At 46.2% G+C, this 20,370-nt stretch overlaps 1 protein-coding gene across 4 annotated transcripts; it reads left to right on the forward strand.

Annotated features, from left to right (window-relative positions):
• The first annotated feature begins 36 nt into the window (after positions 1-36).
• On the forward strand, positions 37-16,176 carry PGPEP1 (pyroglutamyl-peptidase I). Of its 4 annotated transcripts, none has more exons than XM_037383244.1 (5): positions 37-122; positions 3,033-3,085; positions 8,666-8,782; positions 9,300-9,532; positions 9,905-16,176. In XM_037383244.1, exons 1-5 carry the CDS (start codon positions 62-64, stop codon positions 10,095-10,097), a joined length of 657 nt encoding a protein of 218 aa, XP_037239141.1. In that variant the 5' UTR covers positions 37-61; the 3' UTR covers positions 10,098-16,176. The 4 variants fall into 4 exon arrangements, with proteins under 4 accessions (XP_037239141.1, XP_037239143.1, XP_037239142.1 ...); XM_037383246.1 differs by lacking the exon at positions 37-122 and adding an exon at positions 445-517; XM_037383245.1 differs by lacking the exon at positions 37-122 and adding an exon at positions 804-1,099.
• The last annotated feature ends 4,194 nt before the right edge of the window (positions 16,177-20,370 follow it).

Raw genomic sequence — 20,370 nt, forward strand, 5'->3', positions numbered from 1 at the left:
CCCGGTCCGCGTCTTTACGACAGCGCCGCAAATTGAAGAGCGGAGCGGGAAGCGGTGTCGCATGCAGTGCCCTGCGCCGGCTTCCCGGTGGCCCCTCCCGGTACCCGCGGATCCAGGCCCTGGTTGGTGCTCTCCCCAGGCCCCCTTCCTGGGGGGAGGACAGCCCTGCGCGTGGGTCAGGCTGAGCGTTTTGTGACGGTGTTAACCAACATCCACCGGAGCCCCTTACAGACTCCTCTGGGCCCGGGAGGCGCTGCTTACTGAGGAAGCGGCTTTGGGCCCAGCCCTTCCCGAAGCCGCCTCCCGCTGAGCAACTTCCGGCCCGACGGCGGAAGCGGCGGGTATAGGCCGCTCTAGGCGGCGGGGCGGAGCGCGCTCGGTGGTGTGGGGGGCCGCTCTAGGCGGCGGGGCGGAGCGCGCTCGGTGGCGGGGCGGGGCTGCTCTGAGTGCGGGGCGGCGGCGGCGGGCCGGGACGGAGCCGTGATGGAGAAACCGCGGCGGGCGGTGGTGGTGACGGGTACGGGGGGGGGGGGGGGGGGGAGCTGGCAGGGGTGGAGGGGGATTCTGAGGTGGGAGGTGAGGGGAGAATGGGGGAGCCCTTCACTCAGGTGGGCGCGGGGGGCCTGTCCTGTCAGGGGGTGCCTAAGTAGGGGGTGGGGGGCTGTCCCCTGTGTGGGGTGATAAGCGGGAGCGCTGGGGGTGGAAGGCAGGGTCTGGGGGAGCACAGGGGCTGCAGTGGGTGATGGTACCAGGGGCTCGGGGGGGGGTGGTGCTGTTTGGTGAGGGGCTTTCCTAATGCTTAGCCAGTCGGGGAGGGGGAGAGGGGCTTTGGGATCCCCCTCTTCCACCCCTGATCCTCCCCCAAGGGTTTGCTGGTTGGGGGAAGGAAGGGGACGGAATCCCCACGGAGCAGGATGAGCGGTTGAGGCGCAGTGGGGGCCACTCGCTCGCTGGCTGCCCCGTCCGGAGCCGTTGAGGTGTCGAAGCCGTGATCCACATCGCTCACGCAGCACGGCCGAAGCGCCTGGGGGAAGAATAAGTGAAGGAATGAAAGGCCCCAGCTTCGCAGGCGAGAGCTTGTCAGGCTCCTTTGCCCGGGGTACAAAGGCCGGCTGGCTTGATTTGTGGGGAAGGCAGTCCTGTGACAAATGGGGAACTCGGTGAAACTATTCAGGGCTCCCCTCGGCAGCTGAAGTTGAGGCCGTTTGAATAACCAGTGAGGGGTGCGTTGTCGTTGATGCGCTGGAGCGGTTTTAATTGGAAGCCAGTGCCTTTGCAGAGAACAGTTGCGGAGAGCGAGGAAGCAGGTGGCAAATTCTGCCTTTCCCAAACCCGTATCTAGTGCTGAGCAGCTGCGCTTGCTTGGTGGTGACTAAACAGAAAACTTGCGTCAGTAAATACTCTGCTGCTTGCAATACTTCTCTCTCTTCTTCCCCCGTTTTCAGGGGAAGTCTGTTTCTAAAATGCATTGGTTATCTTGTCAGGTCTACCCGTGTTTCATAATCTGTCGGCAATGTCATGCTAAATTCCTTTTTAAAACTAGGAGAGGTGGTGTGTTCCCGTTGAGTTACGAGCATGTACTTGCTGAGGATAAGTATTACTCGTGCACAATTTCTTTTTTAGAACTGTTTAAGGAGATAATCCCATAAAGATCTCTGCAGCTGGTTTACTGCTAATGAGCCTTGGAGGGCCCTATTGTGGATGCAGAGGAACTCCTGGGCATGCTCGGTGGAGTTTGCTGCTGCTGACAAAGTTGCTTATCTTCTGTGAAAGAGATAACACAGGGGATCTGTCTAGGAGATGAGTCAGAGGAGCAGTAGCCCACAGTTGTGTTCATGCCAATTTGCGTTTGGCTTCAGAGTGAGAGGGGTATGTTAGGTGCGTGGGCACCTGTAGAATTTCAGCCTTCTGGTAGCTGAATTGTTAAAAAGAAATCTATGTGGTTTATTTCTTTTGTAAGACTGTTAGGTTCCTTTAGGAATGAAACCTGGCAGGTCGCGATTGTGCATTTTGATGACTTGACTTGTTTGCCTGTGCTGCGGTCATAGAGACAGAGGTTTGCTCACAGGAGGACACACCTATATTTTAATTTTGTGGAAACCTTTCAAAGATTTATTTTGGGGAGATACCGACGCTGGTTAGGTTCTAGGAGATCCATTGGTGTGGACATGCCGATGCTGTGCAAATTCCTTACGTCATCGTGTGCAGTATAACCTCAGACTTAATGTTGATAGCAAATACAATGTTTCCATTAACGTGTCATATAATATTTGTAGTCCCTCTCAAATCCTTTCACGAGTTAGAATTTATGTCTCCTAATTGCATTAGGCTCATAGGGTAACTCTGACATTTTAAATTAAAGCATATTGACGTTGCAGCCAGATAAATTGCTTAACCTTTCTGTGCTTGCTCAGGAAAAGATGTTATGGATTACTAGTTAACTCTAAGTTATTCATTAGGAAATGTAGACGTGGTGGGAATTTTTGATAATGCTATCATAACCTTTGCTGCTTGGTGTAGGTGGGTCATCAACTGTGTTGCTTATTTCCTTGTAAGATGTAACTGACACTATCAGAGATCTTGGTGAAGAGCTGAACAGAGAAGAACTGTTTGAGACAGGCTTGTCTGCGTTTGTGGAAGCATCTGCTGTGGGCTAAAACAATCAGGAACAGAAAATCCAATAATGATTCTAATTCTGTGACATTGGTCAACTTAGCTGTTAATAGCAAGTTTTTCTAACCTGGTCAGGAAGGAAAAGAATATGTTTCCCCAGCATCTGTTGGGAAAAAAAAAGAGTATCTTCTGAGGCAAGCTATTGTTTTCCTTCACAATAAAAGGTGTATAGTTCAAATATTTCCATGAAGGTCTCTTATTTAGTACTTGGGTGTGAAGTAAATAAGGATTGGGCATTAGAAGAAGTGAGTTTTCTTTCAGGATATGTAAAGCAGGAAAGCACAGGCTGCTTTGCAACTTGTAAGTTTAGTAACACCTGTAAGGGTGACTTCATCACAGAATTCTTACTTCTCTTCCAGGGTTTGGTCCGTTTGGAGAGCATGCTGTTAACGCCAGCTGGATTGCAGTTCAGGTAATGCTGTGACTTTGTTCTTAGCGAGTTAAGAGAGCCGTGCTGATAACGTATCCATACAGATCTTAGTTTGCAGCTCTTTTATAACTTGTCTTCCCAGTTTATTAACTGAAACCAGCTCGCTCCAGATATCCGGATGGTCAGCTGGATAATGTTTTATTCACTTCTCGGAAAACAATCCCTTAGCTAGTAGAATTTAATGAGATTGAGTTAATGTAGCTAAGGCAAGTAAGGAATTCATAGGCTTACTCCCTAGGTTTGAAAGATGTTAAATGGGGCAGGGAGCCTGGAATCTTCCTCTGCTGTAGAGAATTAAAAATAAATAAACAAACAAACCCAGAAGAATTGTTATGTTTTTCTCTCAGTTCTAGCTTCAATCTGGGGAACTTGGTTAACCTTTAAGCCAAGTCTCATCCACAATAAGACTTCCACCTGGTAGCCTTGTGGAGTCGAGCGTGCCGCGGAGTTGTCCAACATGGCTCTGAATATCAGGACTCTGACTCCACGGCAAAGCAGCTGCTGCTGCCTCTGTTCTCCCCTTGGTTCCTTCTGCAGCTGCCGGCCTTGGGCAGTGGGCTGTGGCAGGTGAAGCAGGAGGTGTGGGGGGATCAGGCAGTGTTTGTGGCTGCGGAGCCAGCCCCCTCTCTGCTGAGAAAGCAGCAAGTGATGCTCGACTGGCGGGGTTGGACCTTATTGGAGCCAGGAGTGCTCGAGAAGGGTCGTTGCTCCAGCAGATCGTACACGCTCGAAAAAATCAAGTTTATACCACTTGTAGCTGTGTATCTGCGTGAGCATGTTCGTCTGTAACGCCGATAGGTTCACAAGTGAGGCAAGAAGAAGAAATCACATTCATGCTAGATGCTAACCTAAGGTATCAAGGCTGCTTGTTGTAAAAACATCAGCTAGGGACAGTGCTGCCACATTATCCTGCTTCTTCCTCATTTGGCACTTGTGGATGTGGTTTATGACAAAGCTACTGGGAATTCAAGGGTACCTTTTAGTACAGTTGCCCAGGGAATTAAATCTACTTTTCTCCCTGATGCATCTCTCTTCCCTTCAGGGCTCTGAGATTAATATCTTCTTTAGAATGCTTTTAAATTAAATCACAAACTCTCATCAATTACAGTCAACTGATGTCCAGATGTCTAATGTGTTGTCTGATATAAGAAGACGAAACCTTTGCCTCCAAGAGCCTTTTGGAAATGAATACATTTGAGTTAGGGTTTGCTTGGTTTAACTTTGGGGAAAAACGCAAGCTGTGTACGGGGGGGGGGGGGAAATATGCACGTTACTGAAATTTAGTGGTGAGGCTAATTGATTTGGTTCGTTCTTCCTCATGTAATGTCAGTTATTGTAAGCCAGCTACTTTTATTCTAGAGGAGATGGACAAAAAGGTATTGTGCTTCTGGAACAGGAAGAGTGGTGGGTATTCTGATGTTGCTTACGCAAACAAACCTGATGTATAATTCCTATCAAGAGAAATGGCGTGTTGTTCCTTCAGCCCAGCAACTCGAGGCACTGATGGCTGCTCAGCTGCATCGCTGATAGATGAAGTAATCACGTGCATTTTAAATTCATTTTATGGGCTTGGGGGTGTTTAGAGAGTATAAAACTAGAGTTGGTGGTGTGTGATGTGCCGTGTTGGAACCCATCTTCCCCTGAGTCGTGTTTAATAGCTGATGGCTTCTGACTAAAATCATCAACTTTGGTGCAGCAGGGAGGATTTGCCTTTCCTCACCCTGTCTCAGCCCTGAGAGGCCCAGACAAAAAGGAACAGCATGTCTTTGAGCACATGCGAGTTGGGCATTGTGCAAGTTTCAGACAGGGGACTTCATGGAGCTGAGTGGACACAAAGGCGTGTCTGAGTTTCTGAATCCCAGACAGTGTGATCTGCATTTTAATAGAAGAAAAATCAATTAAACAATCTTTGTAAATCCTTCCTAGCTTTAGGGCTAAGGTAGTTCTGGTTTATTACATCTTTTATTATCCCACATCCGGAGGATAAAATTCTCTGCTTTTCTTTCCAGTCCTCTTTTTGGTTTTATTTGGTTTCTTATGTAGAACGTGGATATGGTATGTCTTTTCCCTTGAACTGCAGTGGATTTCTAATGTAGCTGTTTGGTTTTGAAAGCTAACTATTTTTACATGTGCGTACCTTAGATAGTAGTGGCGGTAGCAACCTAGTAATGTGAAGATGAAATGTTCAGAGGTTTTTACACGTGGGGAAGAGATTTCCTATAAATTCAGAGGGAAGAATAACTTCTTTCTGCTTTCTTTTTTAAGGCTTACAGTAAAAATATACTGTGTTAATGTGGATTTGCTGTTCTGCGTTTTCATTGTTTTGGTATTTTATTGGAGGAATTTTTTCAGCTGCAGTTTTCGCTTGGGAGGGACCTTCCTTGCCAGAAGAAGGTAATGAAACAGGCTTTCTGTTCAGCGCATTTTCTGGCCTCCCCGGTGTGACTTAGGTGTAGACACAGGTGTGCCCTGTGGACTGTGAAGCTCACGGGCTTCTGCCTTCATCCCCCCGGAGTGCTTCTGGCTGAGCCGGAGGAGGAGGACAGAGGTCAGAGTGCATTTTGACATTACTAAGGACAATTGCTGTCAGGGTGTCTAGACAGACCTGATAAGGATATTAAAGGCTCACAAAGACGACCATTGTTGAGGGGTCAGGGAATCGGTCAAACATGTTCGTTTTTCTGTATTTGTCAGGTATACAAGGCTGTGGGTAATAAGTTGTCTGGGGGCCAGCATACATCTTTATTATTGAATGGAAGCGTGCGAACGCTGTGTTTGGTTAAAAGAAGGTTGTGAATTTGTAAAGCTGAGGTTTAACGTGCCTGCATTTGGAGAAGGTAGCTGGCACGGGGGTGGCGCAGCTCATACGGCCCGAGGTTTCTTACTCGCTCTAGATGCTCGTTCAGCACAGCCGGTAGAACTTTCTGTGATCAAATTCATCTTTAGGAGCTGTTTCGCGCTCTTTAGAGAAGTGATGATGAATTCCTACCAATTAACACTCTGGAGATCTTCAACTTGTATTTGTGTTTCGCGCTCTTTAGAGAAGTGATGATGAATTCCTACCAATTAACACTCTGGAGATCTTCAACTTGTATTTGAATATTCTCATTTGTAAACTACTTACTTTATTAACGCACTACATAAACCAGCTAATGTTTTGAAGGCAGATTTGTGTAAAGATGTGATGAAACATCACTTAGCATCCATCTCTGGTAATGAACTTCTGTGTGTGCCAGACACTAATCAATACAGCAAGCCTTTAATATCAGACTTGCCCTCAGAGCCAGAGCAAGTGATTTATCATTGTTGTTGCTCATATTTGCTGGTCCGTGAAAGTCTTACTCTTGCTTTTGCTGCATTTTTTAGCCACCTTAAATCTTGTTACACTTTGGTCTGTCCGTACAAGTGTGAAAGGTTTTTTTCTTGGTAGAGAAACGACTGATGCTGATAACTACAGAAAAAAGGATGCTCAGGTACTGCTCACATTTGTATAGAGGAGGTAGGATTGTAATGGGGTAGTCCAAAAACCTCAACTTGTCCTCTCAACTGTCTTAAATTTGAAATAATTTTAAACCTAGGGAAATACAAGTTTTGAAATTGAGTAAGCTTCATTGAAAATAGCTAACTTAGCCTGAAGTTTGCAAGTATCTCTTATGTGAGGGAAAATAAAGCCTAAGAATTGCATGAAAGAGCAGCTCTTGGCTCTGATCACCAAATCCAAACCCGAAATAGAGATAACTTAGCACATTTCAGAATATTCTTGAGTGATTTTGATAGTTTGATGGTTTCTCACATTGCTGTTTCTACCTCAGATCCATAAGAACAAGGGGTTAGGGGTGTGAGAGTAGCAGGTTATTTTCTTGCTGTGCGTGCAGCCCCTTTGATGTTAGCACAAGTAATCGTTCCGAGCTTTTAGTGCCAGTAAGCTTGCATATTTCAGCTGATGTACATCTCGGAGGAGAAGAGCAGCCCCAGATGACAAGCTCCTGCTGTGTATTAACTTGTGGAAAGCTGGGGCTGGTTCTTTTAGCTGAAATGCAGACCTGGTGACGGAGATGCTGGAGCACACGGATCCTGCCTTCAGAGGAAAGGGTGCACCTGCAGCTTCTTTCCAGAGGAGACAGACCTGTGGGCAGACTCTGACTAAGGCTGTGCACTTTATGGCATATACAGTCACTTACTGGACTTGAAAATCAGCTGTAAAGTTTTTCCAGAGTGCCAAAAAATGTTGTCCTCATTGGAAAGAACCTTGGTCTGAGTTAGATGCTGTTGGAAGTCATTAAACACAATAGCTGAAGTTGCTTCAGCTGCTGGAAAAGTGCCTCCCAGTGTAAGACTTGCATGAGGCTCCTAGGTTTGAGCTCAGCTGATGATTTTAAGAACATGGTTTTTTCAGAGCCTTCAGACCATGTGTGTATCCTTTCCTTGGGTTCTTGAAAGTTTGGGTTTGATGGCTCTGAAAGGTTTGGTTTGGGGCTAGGCTGAAGTACCAAATGGACAAACCTGGAACTGAAGCTTTACTGGTGAGACTAGAGAGTGCTGAAATTGAGACCAGAGAAGAGCAAGGGAGAAGCGGCCAGGACCGTGGGCTGTACGTAGGGGGAACCTGCATTGCTGGGATGAAACTGTGCGCTTCCCAGTCAGGTATACCAGGAGGGAAAAAAGATCTTTCCTCTTCCCTCTGGTTTTAAACAAGTCTTTGCAAGGTATTGAACTGACGCTTTGTGGTTTAAAAGGTTTAAAGGAAATTGCTTAAGTGTATTGCCTGGATATTTGGGATGTTTTCAAGGCATGACTTTAGTTAACATTACAGAGGGAGAAATAATTTACTGCACTAGTTGAATCACTGCAATGGTAACAGCTCGCGTTGCAGAATTAAGTAAAATCTCTCAGGTATAGGTAAAGCTAACAATGGAAACCCATTCTACATTTGGGAAACGGGCTGTATTGTATTCCAGATTCTGCCAAAATAAGACAGATATGTTGAGGAGGGCGTGCCAACGTTGCTTCAGCTTCTCATATGGGGAGTGTTTGCTAATATTTGTGGAGAATCACAGCCTGGTAGTACCGTCACCTAACCCTGAGAGCTCTCGATCAGGAAACAAATGTGAACCTGCTCTCCAGGCCAGCAGTCCTGAGAAGAGGACAAATAAGACTATTAATACAATTCTGCCAATTCTACTTTCTCTGCATCATATGTAGTTCTTTCAAGAAGTAAGTATGACTATATATAAATAATGCAGCCAACCTTTCAAGTGTGGGTGTTGCTGATAAGTATTGTCAGTTAAACGTTGAGTTCTTTGTTATGCACACATCAGAGCAAAACAAACGGTCCTGTGGGTGAACTGTTAACGCAGGTGGAGAGATGCCTTTGTTGTTCCCCGTTATGTTTGATTTGGGGGCTTTTCTTTGCAGTGCTGTTTACAATATACAGCCTGTAGTGTAAGCTGACATTAGTCCTTCACAGCAGACTTGCTCTGCCTTTAAACCCTCCAGAATTATATCTTCTGCTGAGCTCATGCCTGACCATCTTGATTTTGTTCATTTCCTTTATGTTCTTAGGAGCTGGAGAAGCTAGGGTTGCGAGATGATGTGGATCTGCACGTCTATGAAGTCCCAGTTGAATACCAGACAGTGCAAAGTCTCATTCCTGAATTATGGAAAAAGCACAGTCCCCAAGTAAGTGGGTAAAGGGAGGAGGACAGCAAACAGTTGAAACCTGTCATGCTTACAGCAACAAGCATAGTGTGAAGTCCCATTTTTAATGCATGTTCAGATTGGTAGCCCCTCGCTAGATCTTTTCCTCTTTTGTCGTGAGAACATGTGAACGTGTAGAATTTTATAGCTCGAATAGAGCTCTAATTAATGGGAGCAGTGGGTGTGAAGAGGCCACTGCAAAGGGCTGTCTAGACAGCGTGCAGTCAGTCTGTGCCACCTGGGCTGTTCCAGCAGTGGCTGTGAATGTGCCAACGTTCATTTTCAGCCTGCCTAAATTATAACTTAGGCCAGGAGGGGGTGAAACAAGAATTGTTCTGTACTGGACCCACGAGTTCATTGGTAAAATGACTTGTTACAGTGGTATATTACAGGAGCTCTCACATGAAGAACTCCATCAGTCTTTAACTGGGAATAGTGGGCAGTTGCTTTTCTACCGTTTGTATTCTGGTTGATCTAACTTTTTTATTTTCTCTTGTAGTTGGTGGTTCATGTGGGTGTTTCGGGTATGGCTACGACTGTAACTCTGGAGAAGTGCGGCCATAATGTAGGTTATAAAGGCTTAGACAACTGCCGTTTCTGCCCAGGCTCTCAGTGTTGCGTAGAAGGTGGCCCCGAATGCATCGATTCCATTATTGACATGGACACGGTTTGCAAGAGAGTCTCAGCACTGGGGCTGGATGTCACGGTCACTATATCTAAGGATGCCGGCAGGTATGGGATCGATGGGGAAAACAGACTCACTCTGCAGTGCATGTTGCAGTCGTACTCAAATTCATAGGCTTTTCGTGTCCAAATTCACGTTCAAATTCACATGCTTTTCACTTGTCATGGGGCTGGCAATATCATTTATTTTTCAGTGGTCACCCAGTCATCGGGGGTGGGGGGGAATATCTTTTAAGCTTCTTTGTCCTATATTTGATTAAAGTAACCACACAGATGCACAGTACCCAGCTTGTATTCGACTCGTGATTGCAGGATGTTGCTGTAACGCTGAATGATAAGAATACACAGTCCACCCTGTCCTGCAGTTTGCATGCTGTGTTTGTCACTTGTTGCTAAATGAGCTCTACTCTTGTATTTCAGATACCTCTGTGACTTCACTTACTACACTTCCTTATATCAGAGCCACGGGAGGTCAGCTTTTGTTCACGTGCCTCCGCTGGGAAAACCATATAGCGCAGAACAGCTGGGTCGAGCACTACAGGCTATAATAGAAGAAATGCTGGATGTTTTAGAGCATTCTAAAGATGAAATAAATTGTCAGCATGAACACTGAAAGGGGGCAGAAGCTGTCCTAGTATTGCACTTCCATAATTTTCCCTGCTACTGAAGTACTGGGGAAAATGGTCTGAAACGTAGACACCCAGAATTGGAGACTTCAAAAAAGGAAAATTCCACTTCTAGAAATTGACGTTTTTTGTCAAATGTGTGCATTTCAGCCTAGGCAACAAAGGATTCAAAATCTCTTCTTTAAAACACCTGCAACCACTCATTTCTGAAGTGACTGAAGTGTGTGTGCTGTGCTTTATCCAGAGCTTATCTGTCAGCCAAGTGACAGCTACTGACCGGTCTAATACAGCGCAGACAGAAAGTTTCTCATCTGGACCTGGCGTTCAGGTGCAGGGAACTGATAACCCAGTCTTCTAATGACTTGTCTAAAGACTAGACTTAAGTTGAAAGGTTTGCTTTCAGTTTGTTCAGTTTGTTTCCCCTCTTTGTCCCAAATTATAGGTTATAACATCAAAGTACATCTGAAAAGCGTTGGAATGGTGTGTGGGTTTGTCGGTTATAAAACAGCGCTCGGTGGAGACGAGGAGTCTTTGAAATTGTTTTGCTGAAGTGGAAAAATATTTTAGGCACTGATTTCTCACCCCACATGGTCCTAATATTTGTAGGGTCCTCTGTAATGTGCTGGTTAACTGGTAGCTGCAAATAGAAGGGATGTGTTTTGGGTTCCCTTTGTTGTGGAGCAGGAGATAGTTTTGTTTGGTTTTTTTCTTCTTTTATACACAGTGTGAGCCTAACTTGCGCCAAATATTTCCAGATGTCTTTTTTATTACGCTCTCGATGCCACTTTCCTCACTCAAGTCAACCATATACCTCCTGTACAAAACACATTGTTTCATATGTGTATAAAACAAATCATTAGCGGTTAAATAGCTTTGCTAAAGGCCACTTTCTCCGTGGGAGATCTTTATCCTAGATTCTTGGTGCTAGCTGTTATTTTTAAGGTGAAGGCTGAGTAATTTGTAACTTCCTTAGTTACAAATTTTCATTTGTGTTAAAGGTTAGAAGAGTACTGTTTAACTTAAATTCTAAGTTGCCACCTTGATTTATTATAGGTGTAAATATGCAAAAGTGTGGATTTGAAGACACTCTGCCAAATGAAATCTAAAATCTTAAACTTAGTCTCACTGTCTGTAAACCAGAGGCAATTATTTGAAAACTAGGGATTATGCTTAGAATGAGTATTCCAGGCTGTTTATTCGTGTCTCCCTCCCAATGGGAGGGTACAAAGTGCTGCTTCTTGTGTGAACTTTCCCAGTAATTTGGGGAAGTGTACATGCAGGTTCTAAGCAGGACTTTTCAAGTGGTTGACACTAGTCATGCGTGTAGGTTTGCTGCCAAATTACAAGGCTCCAGTGAAAGACGGATGATGTTACAGTGGGAACAGCCACAAAATTGATAATTGATGACCGGTAGGTCTCATTGAGGGGGCCATTTAAATGGAGAGGGTGGTGATTTGATTCTGAGACTTTTACAAATATAAATATATATATATAAAAACCCCAACATTTTGAAATGTTTTAAAATACCATTATTTTCATCTTTCTCATTATGAATGATTCTGCTATACTGTCTCTCAGTGAGAGCTGCCGTTAACTTGCTGTTTTCCAGTAGAAGTCTAGCAACAAAAGAAACACCACTTCTCCTTGTAACCCTGCAGAGAGGACGAAGACATCTGCAGTTGTGATAACTTTGCTAAGGGGACCTGTGTATGAAAATGTTGGGATAGACTTCTGGTTTACCAGGGAAATTACCGCTGTATTTACTCTGCAGGCTCTCCTGGTCAAAAGAGTTTGCCTTCAAAGTAAATATTCTCTTTTGCATTCAGCTATGAAGTAGCACTTGTCAGATTGTCAGCAGGCACGCAGACTTTCTGATTAGTAATTTATTATATTTAATATTTTGTTTTAATTTTTTGTGGTTTGACACATTTTTGCAAATAGTTGAGCTACTTATCTTGTATGTTTATTCCTTTATCTGGTAAAGAGTTTTCATCATCAGTGTACCTTAGCTGCTAAACTTTTAAAAGAGGAGTAATTCACGTATCCTGCTATGTTCGGCAATTAAGTACTTTTTAGTAATGCTATTTAATTTACGTGTAATGTAGTTGTGAACAACACAGGGGTGGAAGATCAACAGTTTAGCGAGACCATAACAAAAAAGAGTATGGGATTGAAGCGGCTGTAGGAAGGGCTGTTTGGTCCGGCGGTGGGGAGGGTTTTCTGCTGGCTGTCCCTCCCCTTGAGCAGTGAGGGCTGGAGCAGGTCGCTGGTCGGGCTCTGGTGGTGATAAATGTCTCTAAGCGAGATGTGCCATCTCTGTCTTTGTCAAATGTTTGTGCTTCCTTTGAGCATCCAAGCGGGCAGCCTCAGAGACCCCCCTGGATGTGGCTGAGGAGGAGTGGCTCCAAATTCATCTGGGGAAGGTAGACGGCGGCGGCTGTGTGGAGAGAGCAGGTTTCCACGCTGGTTTATTCAGCCTGTTCCACACCTGTAGATACTTTCTTGGGTGCTCTCTGGTCTTGAGCCAATTTCTGTGACTGCTGTTCATCTGTGGACTGCAGTGGTTGACCTATGTGTCAGCGTTAAAAATCTCGGTTTTGGAAATACTTTGCCTTGGGCGTCACTTTGAGCTGTGCGTTTCCTTGTAATCTGTTCTTGTGAAGCTTCCGTCTGATCAGTTTCTTAGAAAACATAATTTATTTTATAATCTCTTTGAGGTTTTGAGAATTAGTCCCCAGAGATTATGTTTGTAAAGGGTGTCTTGGTGGTAGAGAAATTTTGTGTAGTGAAACTTCTAAAAATGGCATTAAACTAATTTTATTTAATCTGACCTAAATTAAATACTTTTGGTTTTTTGAAAGTTTTTTGTTAAATTCATCAGTTCATAATGCCTTTCCAATAGGTGGATATTTTCTTTGGAAATATGTCAAACTGATGCAGAGCTTCAAAAAGCTGATGTTTTGTGTCATGCTTACTATCTGCTTTCTCTTCCAGATCATCAATAAATAGGATTTGCTAATTTGCACTGACTGGGAGACCTGTTGCCAACCACAAAAAACTTTGTGCTAGTGAGTAAGTGTAGGAAGTTCAGGTTTAGTGTTAATTACTGTGCCTGCAATTTGTAAAATGTAAAAGCTGGTAAAGTTTTTAGAATCCTGTGACTGCAAAATTGTCTCTGGGATACGCTTCACGGAGAAACGGGGGTGAGAATATTTTATGGGGAAGAGAGAATTAGGGAGGTTCCACTGTATCGGGTCTGATGTCATTTTATCTGCTTGCCAACAGCTTGGAGTAGGAACTGGCTAACGTGTTGGTGAAGTTTGGTGATGACAGTGTAATTGTTGCAGTTACTGGATGCTGCGGAGGATTTTGGGGAACTCCAGATACTCGTAAACTCCTTCATAATTTGGCAACACTGCTGTCAGGAAATATTTCTTTTGAATTAAACATGGTAATCTACATTATAAAACACAGCAAAAAGAAACTGTGAACTCGAAAGTTTCTTCATAAAGACTTGTGGGTGACTTGATGGTCCTTATGGGTCCCTTCCAACCTGAGATATTCTGTGATTTTATGGTATGGCTGAAGGTGAACACCCGTTGTACAGAAGCTATTTGTAATTTTTTTGGCAGCTTTGGAAAAGATGATGGAATCTCTAAGCTCATACAGAGCAGCTCACACTTATCTGGAGTATTCCCCAACCTGATGGCTTCCTCCTAAATGTGGTAGGCATGGGAAAGGATGAAAAGGTCATGAAGATGGTTAGAGGTGTTGAGTGTGGTTGTGACATGAGGCTGCAGCCAAGAACTGCTGAGCTTCCAGAGTCCTTCCAGGAGGGACCTGACTGAGCGTGTTTAAAAGTTTAAGACTTCATGAAAACTATCCGGTTGCTCTGCTTTCACCCCGAAGAGGAGGGGGATTCAAAAGCAAGGCGTCTGGAGTAAATTTGAGATAAATGCTTCCTGGCTGACTCCTTGCGGAAACAGAGAAGGCGTTTGCACACAGCGTCGTGCTGCAAAGCATAGCCTGATGCGATGGGTACTGCCTGCTGCCCGTAGCAGAAAAACAGCCTCATTGAACCAGGGCTCTGAGCTGATACGTCAACTTTATCTCCGTAGGGTTTGTGCAGCATGTACCGTGGTAAGTCGGGTAGGAAACCGTGCTGTTTGTATTTACTTACCTAGACAGTTACGCTTAGATGTAGCATTCAAACTCCCACCTGTCTCTCACTGTCCTGCCGGATGCGCAGGCAATATTTAACCTTTTAGTGCCTCGGTCAGCTGGCAAAGGGGATTATTCCAGGCCACTGTCACACAGTGCCATGCCTGGAAGAAAAGCCCGGGAGCTTCCAGGCTTGTAGACTCGCAAATGGACAGCACAGACTCCCAGTGTCGTTATTTTTGTTAGTGAAAAGTCTAAATAATCCACTGAAGTTTCTTCTGATACTCAAATAATCTTCATGTGAAGGAGTGCATGATTCATTGACCTCACATGCAGGCTTCCTTACGAAACGTATAAAAGGAACGGCAGGAGGAGGAGCTTCTTAAAACCAAAAATGTGAAAACCATATAAACGAGTTGAATTGGTAATTCCCAGCTAACAGGAGAGCTAGCGCTAGGCTAAAGCGGCGATTATGGTCTGGCCATGTTATTTCATGGTTTAACTTGTTGTGACTTGTGCATCTTTTTTAACTTCTAGGCTCTTTCTAACTCTCTAACCACACAGCTGATGCTCCGGCACTTCTTCGAGCGAGTGGTAGTGTTTGGAAGCTGACTGGATTGTTTAGACATAGAAAGTACACGTGTATTTGGGAGTTTTAATTATGATTTTCAGATTCCATCCCACAGTGCAGATAATGAAATTGTTGGCAATTAATTTGTGCGTACTTTCACAAAGTGACTTCATTCCTATTGTCTCCTTCAATATGCTATCCAATAATATTTTAATGAGAGGAATTTGAGTTCCGAAGGCTTCCTTTCAAACTTATCTGTCAGCTTGAATAAAACACCCCAAGTTGATAGCATAAGTACCCGTCTTGATGTAGATGGATTTGTTATTTATGCACCAGAAACCCTAACATTTTGCAGTATAAAGTGCACTTTTTCTTAAAAAAAACCCTTGTATTCATGTCAGATTAGTGGCTTACATGGTGAAAGTGATACTCTGCCAAACCTCCAAAGCTGAGGATATTGTTAATTCTGCATATTAATTGAAAGCTGAGATCCACTTCTGCTCAGTCTATTTTAAGACAAAGTAGAGAAGAAAATGCCTCCCCCTAGATAGGAATTAAATATAGGAAATGAAACTACACACTGCCCTTAAATAAAACTCTGTGCTACTTAAATACACGTTTCAGGTTTTCTATTGCACCAGCTGCTTAAATCGCAAATGTTTACTTTGATTAAACAGGGAGTGCCTTGTCCTGTGCTGGGCTCACTTTTGGAAAGCAGAGTGGTGGTGATGGGGACAGACGAGCCATTTGCTCGTAAGGTGGAGGGAAAGGCTGGGCTTTCAGCACCAGGAGAAACTGCTGGGCTCGGTCAGTGGCCCCTTGATCCAAGGATGCTCTTCAGAAACTGCACTGAATTGAGTTCTCGAGGTTTTCTGACACCCGCTCAGACCCGACAAAGGGAAAAAACAAAGTGTTTGCTACTTCCTTGTCACTCTTGGTTGGGTTGGCCCAATTTGTGAAGGTTGTCTTGTCTCTTCTTCAAGGTTAGGTGTTTCATTCGGATTCTGTTATGCATGTTACAGTGTCACTCAGCCTCTCGGGTCCTCTGTTCGTTAATTGTGGTGAAATAAACAGTCGTCTGTCTGGGTATCTCAGGTGTTGCTGATCTCATGCTTACCAGGACTCTTGGAGCTACAGTTCTAAATCTGTTGGGGCTTCTGTTTTTCCCAGTGTGTTCTTGCAGTGCCTTGTAAAACCAAACAATCTAGTGTGTCACTAAAGGGCTGTGTAATAAAGAACCGTTAACATTCTTTCAGCTTGCTATTGCTAGACTGGACTTTGTAACTGAAAACTTAAACTGATGTTTCAAAGTAAATAAAAGAGTTTAACTCTGACTCCTGGTTGTCTTTAACAGTTGTGGGAAGAAGTAATTTTTAAAGATGCCTTTTGTAGGGTGGTAATTACTTACCAATGATCACAGACTGGCCAGATAACGGCGTATTTGGTTTTATACCATCCCTGAAGCACCTGCTGCCGTTGGAGATGAGCCCTGGGACTACACGTCCTGTGTAGCTCTCGTTTGGAATGGGAACAGATGCTGGCTAGGCTCATTCTCTCAGACCGTATGTCTTGGATGTCTGAGTAATTTTATTCAGAAAAGTATTTGGAAGTTTTCTCTTGCCATCATCATGTATGTGTGTTTCTTTTATGCTCTTTCTTTGAGGTGAATTTTCCAGCCCTAACTTAGACCACAGAGCCTAACAGAGCAGCAGATGCCCTTCTAAACAGTGTGCTGCACCGAAATATTTAACAAATTTTATATAAACTTTACTACTATTAAGATACAGAGGCCTGAGGAGCGTGTCCTTCCCCTGATTCAACGGAGACTCATCAAAGCATGCAGCAGCACAGTTAGTTCCTGAGAGCCTGTAATCCTGACACCTTTGGGGAGCAAAACCTCCTTAACAGTTTTGATTCGTGAGTTTGAGACTTGCCCATTTAATTCAGAGCTGGATAATTCCAGGAGGCAGTGGTGAAAGGATCTGATTAATCACCCCCCCTTGTACAGGGGCTAAAACCCACCAGTTTTGCTCAGATTTTTTTAAATTTTTATTCAGGAGGAAAGGCTTGATAGAAGCCCTCTGAGTCTTGGAGAGTTTGGAGCCACAGTCTTCCAACAATCAGTTGCCTCTGTGCATCCTAAGCTGGAATTGGGACAAAACGCACTGGTTTTATCCCCTCTCCTCCCCGTGGTGTTACTTTAAAGAAACAAAAATAACTCTTCCTTCTTCGCTCTTGGATGGGGTACCTGTATAGCCCAACCTGCGCACGTCAGCAGCTCTGGGATCCGCAGCAGCGGGAGCAAGAGGCTGTGCTGCATGTCAGTGAAGAGCGAGGCTGGACGGGCTGTGGGACTTGCCAGCCAGTGGGTCCGTCTGCAGCCATCTGTTCCGAAGACAAGAAGGGGAATCGCACGCTCTGGCAGCATTCAACAATCTTCCCAAATCTTCTTTGGAGATATCCATGTCCTGCAGGGCCAGACAGGCAGGCGTGTTCCTGGGGGGCAGTGTTAAAGTCTGGAAAAAGCAAGGCATGCCAATGTCAGATGCATGAAGGAGCTGCTGATCGCAGCTCATCGATTGACTTCCTCCATTTTCTTTTTCACTTGAGTTTCATAGCATGTTGTGCAAAGTCTGCGTTGCCCAGTGGACCCTAAATCTTCTCAGACTTTTCCAGAGCTGGCAGTTAATAAAGTATTTCTGCTTTACATGTCTTCTGCTCTTCTCGCGTGGCCTTAAGCTGCAGCAGCAGTTCTCCCCATCTCCAAGGATGTCATCTTGACCAAAGGGGATTTCAGCAATGAAGCCTGGTGGGATGCAGCAGGTGACCTGCTGGCAGGAGGCGTTGCTGTGATTCTGAAGCTGACTTTGATTTGCAGGCTGCAAATCCCTCGTGAGTTTCCCCAGATGCTCAGGAACCTGCTGTAAGGCATTTTCTAGCCTGATTTCTTCTGCCACGGCTCCTTTTCCAGAGGAAGAGCTCCCTCGAGGGTTGTGGGATGATGAGCAGCGTGTCCAGAAGCTGTTTGGGTGCACTGAACTCAAGCACTGTCACGTACTGCTGTCCTAGAGAGCAAGTTGTGAGCCCTGGAGCTCTCCCCATCTCCCCCAGGAGCATCTTCTCACTGGGCTGGGCTGCTCCATCATCTGCTGCGTGCCGCTGGAGGCTGGCTGCTACAGTTGGGACGTGACACAACCTGGCTTTGGCTGAGGACAGACAGAAATCCTGCGTTGGCTGCTTTCAGGCTGCTAACCCTGTTTCTGCTGCTACTGGTCCTGACTGGGAGCAAACTGGAGTGGCGAGGAGGGCTGGTGCCGCCAGACGGTGCTGCCATACAGCCGGATGGTGCACAGCTTCAGGCCGGAGCCTGGACTGGGACAGCCTTGAAGGTACAACTGCCTCAACAGCTTCAGCTTGGTCCTGGGGGCTTCTTGTGGTCCCGGCTTTCACCACCTCTAATGTTGCAGAGCTAGGAGGAGAGGAGCTGTCAGCAGCGAAGGAACAGCATTGGGTCCCCGCAACGCGAGTGGTGGTTGCACCAAGGATATCGGCAATTCAGTGTTCACCCATCACTGGCTGCTCCGGGGACTACACACGGAGCAGGTTAGATGTTGTGTTTATTACTAGGAGGAGCAGCTTGGCTACGACTGAGGGCTAAAGCTCAGAGCCAGCCCAATGTAGCGAGGCAGGACGGGGCTGGCGGGTCAGGCGGTGGTCCTGGTCCCAAAGCGGGGCTGTGATGACTCACCAGGCTCCCGGTCTGCAGAGCTAATGGCGGTTTGTGGCTGGAGGAGGCATCAGAAAGGCAAAGTTCAGTGTTCCTTTTGAATCTCTGCTTTTTCTCTGTCTTTTTTTTCATGTCCTAGAGCCGGGAATGGTTTTTCCCCTTAGCTGCCATGGCGATCTTGCTGAGTTCACCAGCCCTTTCTTCAGAGATGGAGCTTTGATGACACCCACCGATACCCAGCATGTGATGGGCGCTGGGGGGGTTTGAGACCTTCCTCACCGGTGAGCCAGGAGACAGCTCCTCCTGGCAGCCAAAGCCTGGTGAAATCACCCTCATTTTAATTCACTTTATAAGGTGAAAAGCTTTTCCTGCAAGGTGGCGCTTCCAGAGTGATGTCACACGGTTGGGTCAGCCATGTGGTGATGAGGTCATGTTGCAGCTAGAACTCTCCGGAGGAAGGGATCAGAAGTTTGGCTGGCTGGGGGCAAGGAAGCTCATCGTGGAGCATCCCACCTGGATTCCTTGGCTGCAGATCCAGAGAGCCAGGGAGGAGATCTCTGGCGAACTGGCTCCTCATAGATCTTAATCCTTCCTTGTAACAGCCTGGTCTGTTTCCCCTCTTTTCTTCCTCCCTGACTCCTCAGACGCTTCGTGTATGAGGTGGGATTTTTGGACAGCATCCAGCTGGCAGGCTGCTCACCCTCCGCGTTCTCCCAGCTCGCAAATCAAAGCTGAGCCCAAGCAAAAGTGCTGGAGCGCCCACCCTCTGACAGCTGAAGGGCTCCCCAGAGCTTCCACCAGAACTCCCGGCTGTGCATCTGCTGGAATTTTCCTGGCTGCCTTCACTGAAGGCATGTGCAGGCAGGTCCCAGCTTGGGATCTGCTGCCCTGTGGTGGCTGGGGATGGCCAGTCTCCCGGCACAGCGGGCAATTCCCAGTATGAGCTTCCCACAGCAGGGATGATGCTCTGGCTGGGTATTTCCCCACACTGGGGCTCCTCACCATGGCATATGGCCCACGTTTTTCTTTCCCTGCTCCTTGGAGGTACCTGATCACCTGACTCCAGCCTTCCAGGAGACCAGATGGATATTCACCACCAAACCCCAGCCTGTAGCAGAGCTTTCTTGGCCGGTTCCCAGCCACCATCGCAGCTCAGGCCCTGGGGGAAAGTCTTTTTTGGCTGCTCCTCTCTTGCTGGGGTGGATGCTCCGGTGTGGGAGCAGCGTGCCCGCTGCCCGCAGCTCCCCCCCCCCTCCCTCCCCTGCCGCGGGGACTGATTCCCTCTTCACAGGGATGTGGAGCCTGCTCCCTCTTCACAGAGATGTGGAGCCTGCTCCAGGTTTACAAATTAAATCCATTTATTTCCATTGGAGGTTAGACTAACAGCAGCTTTCATCCTCATCCTTCATCCAAAATTGTCTTGCACTTAAAAAACCATCCAGACTCCTAAAATCCTGTGGTTTTAAGGATTACTTGGGGTCGTCCCTCCCTTGTAGCATCTCCTGAGACTTTCCTTGGTAGAAGGGTGCTGCTCTGCGACGTGCCTAGGTTGTATTTGATCTATTTTCCCCGGTTTTGGAGGAAAAGCTTTATTGGAAAGCTTTTCTGGCAGAAGGATCGGGGCCCTTTGGAGCGTGTCTCAGAGCCTGCACGAAGGCGGGTCCCCGGGCAGAGCTGCTGGGGTGAGGGCCAGCCCCTCCAGCAGGACCCCAGCCCGAAGCAGCGAGTTCCAGCTCCCCACCATGAAACTCGATTCCCCCACTGCGCTGCGGGGCGCGGCCCCTTTAAGGGCAGTGAGGGC

Source organism: Falco rusticolus, chromosome 4 (assembly GCF_015220075.1).
Source record: "Falco rusticolus isolate bFalRus1 chromosome 4, bFalRus1.pri, whole genome shotgun sequence".
Taxonomy (NCBI): domain Eukaryota; kingdom Metazoa; phylum Chordata; class Aves; order Falconiformes; family Falconidae; genus Falco; species Falco rusticolus.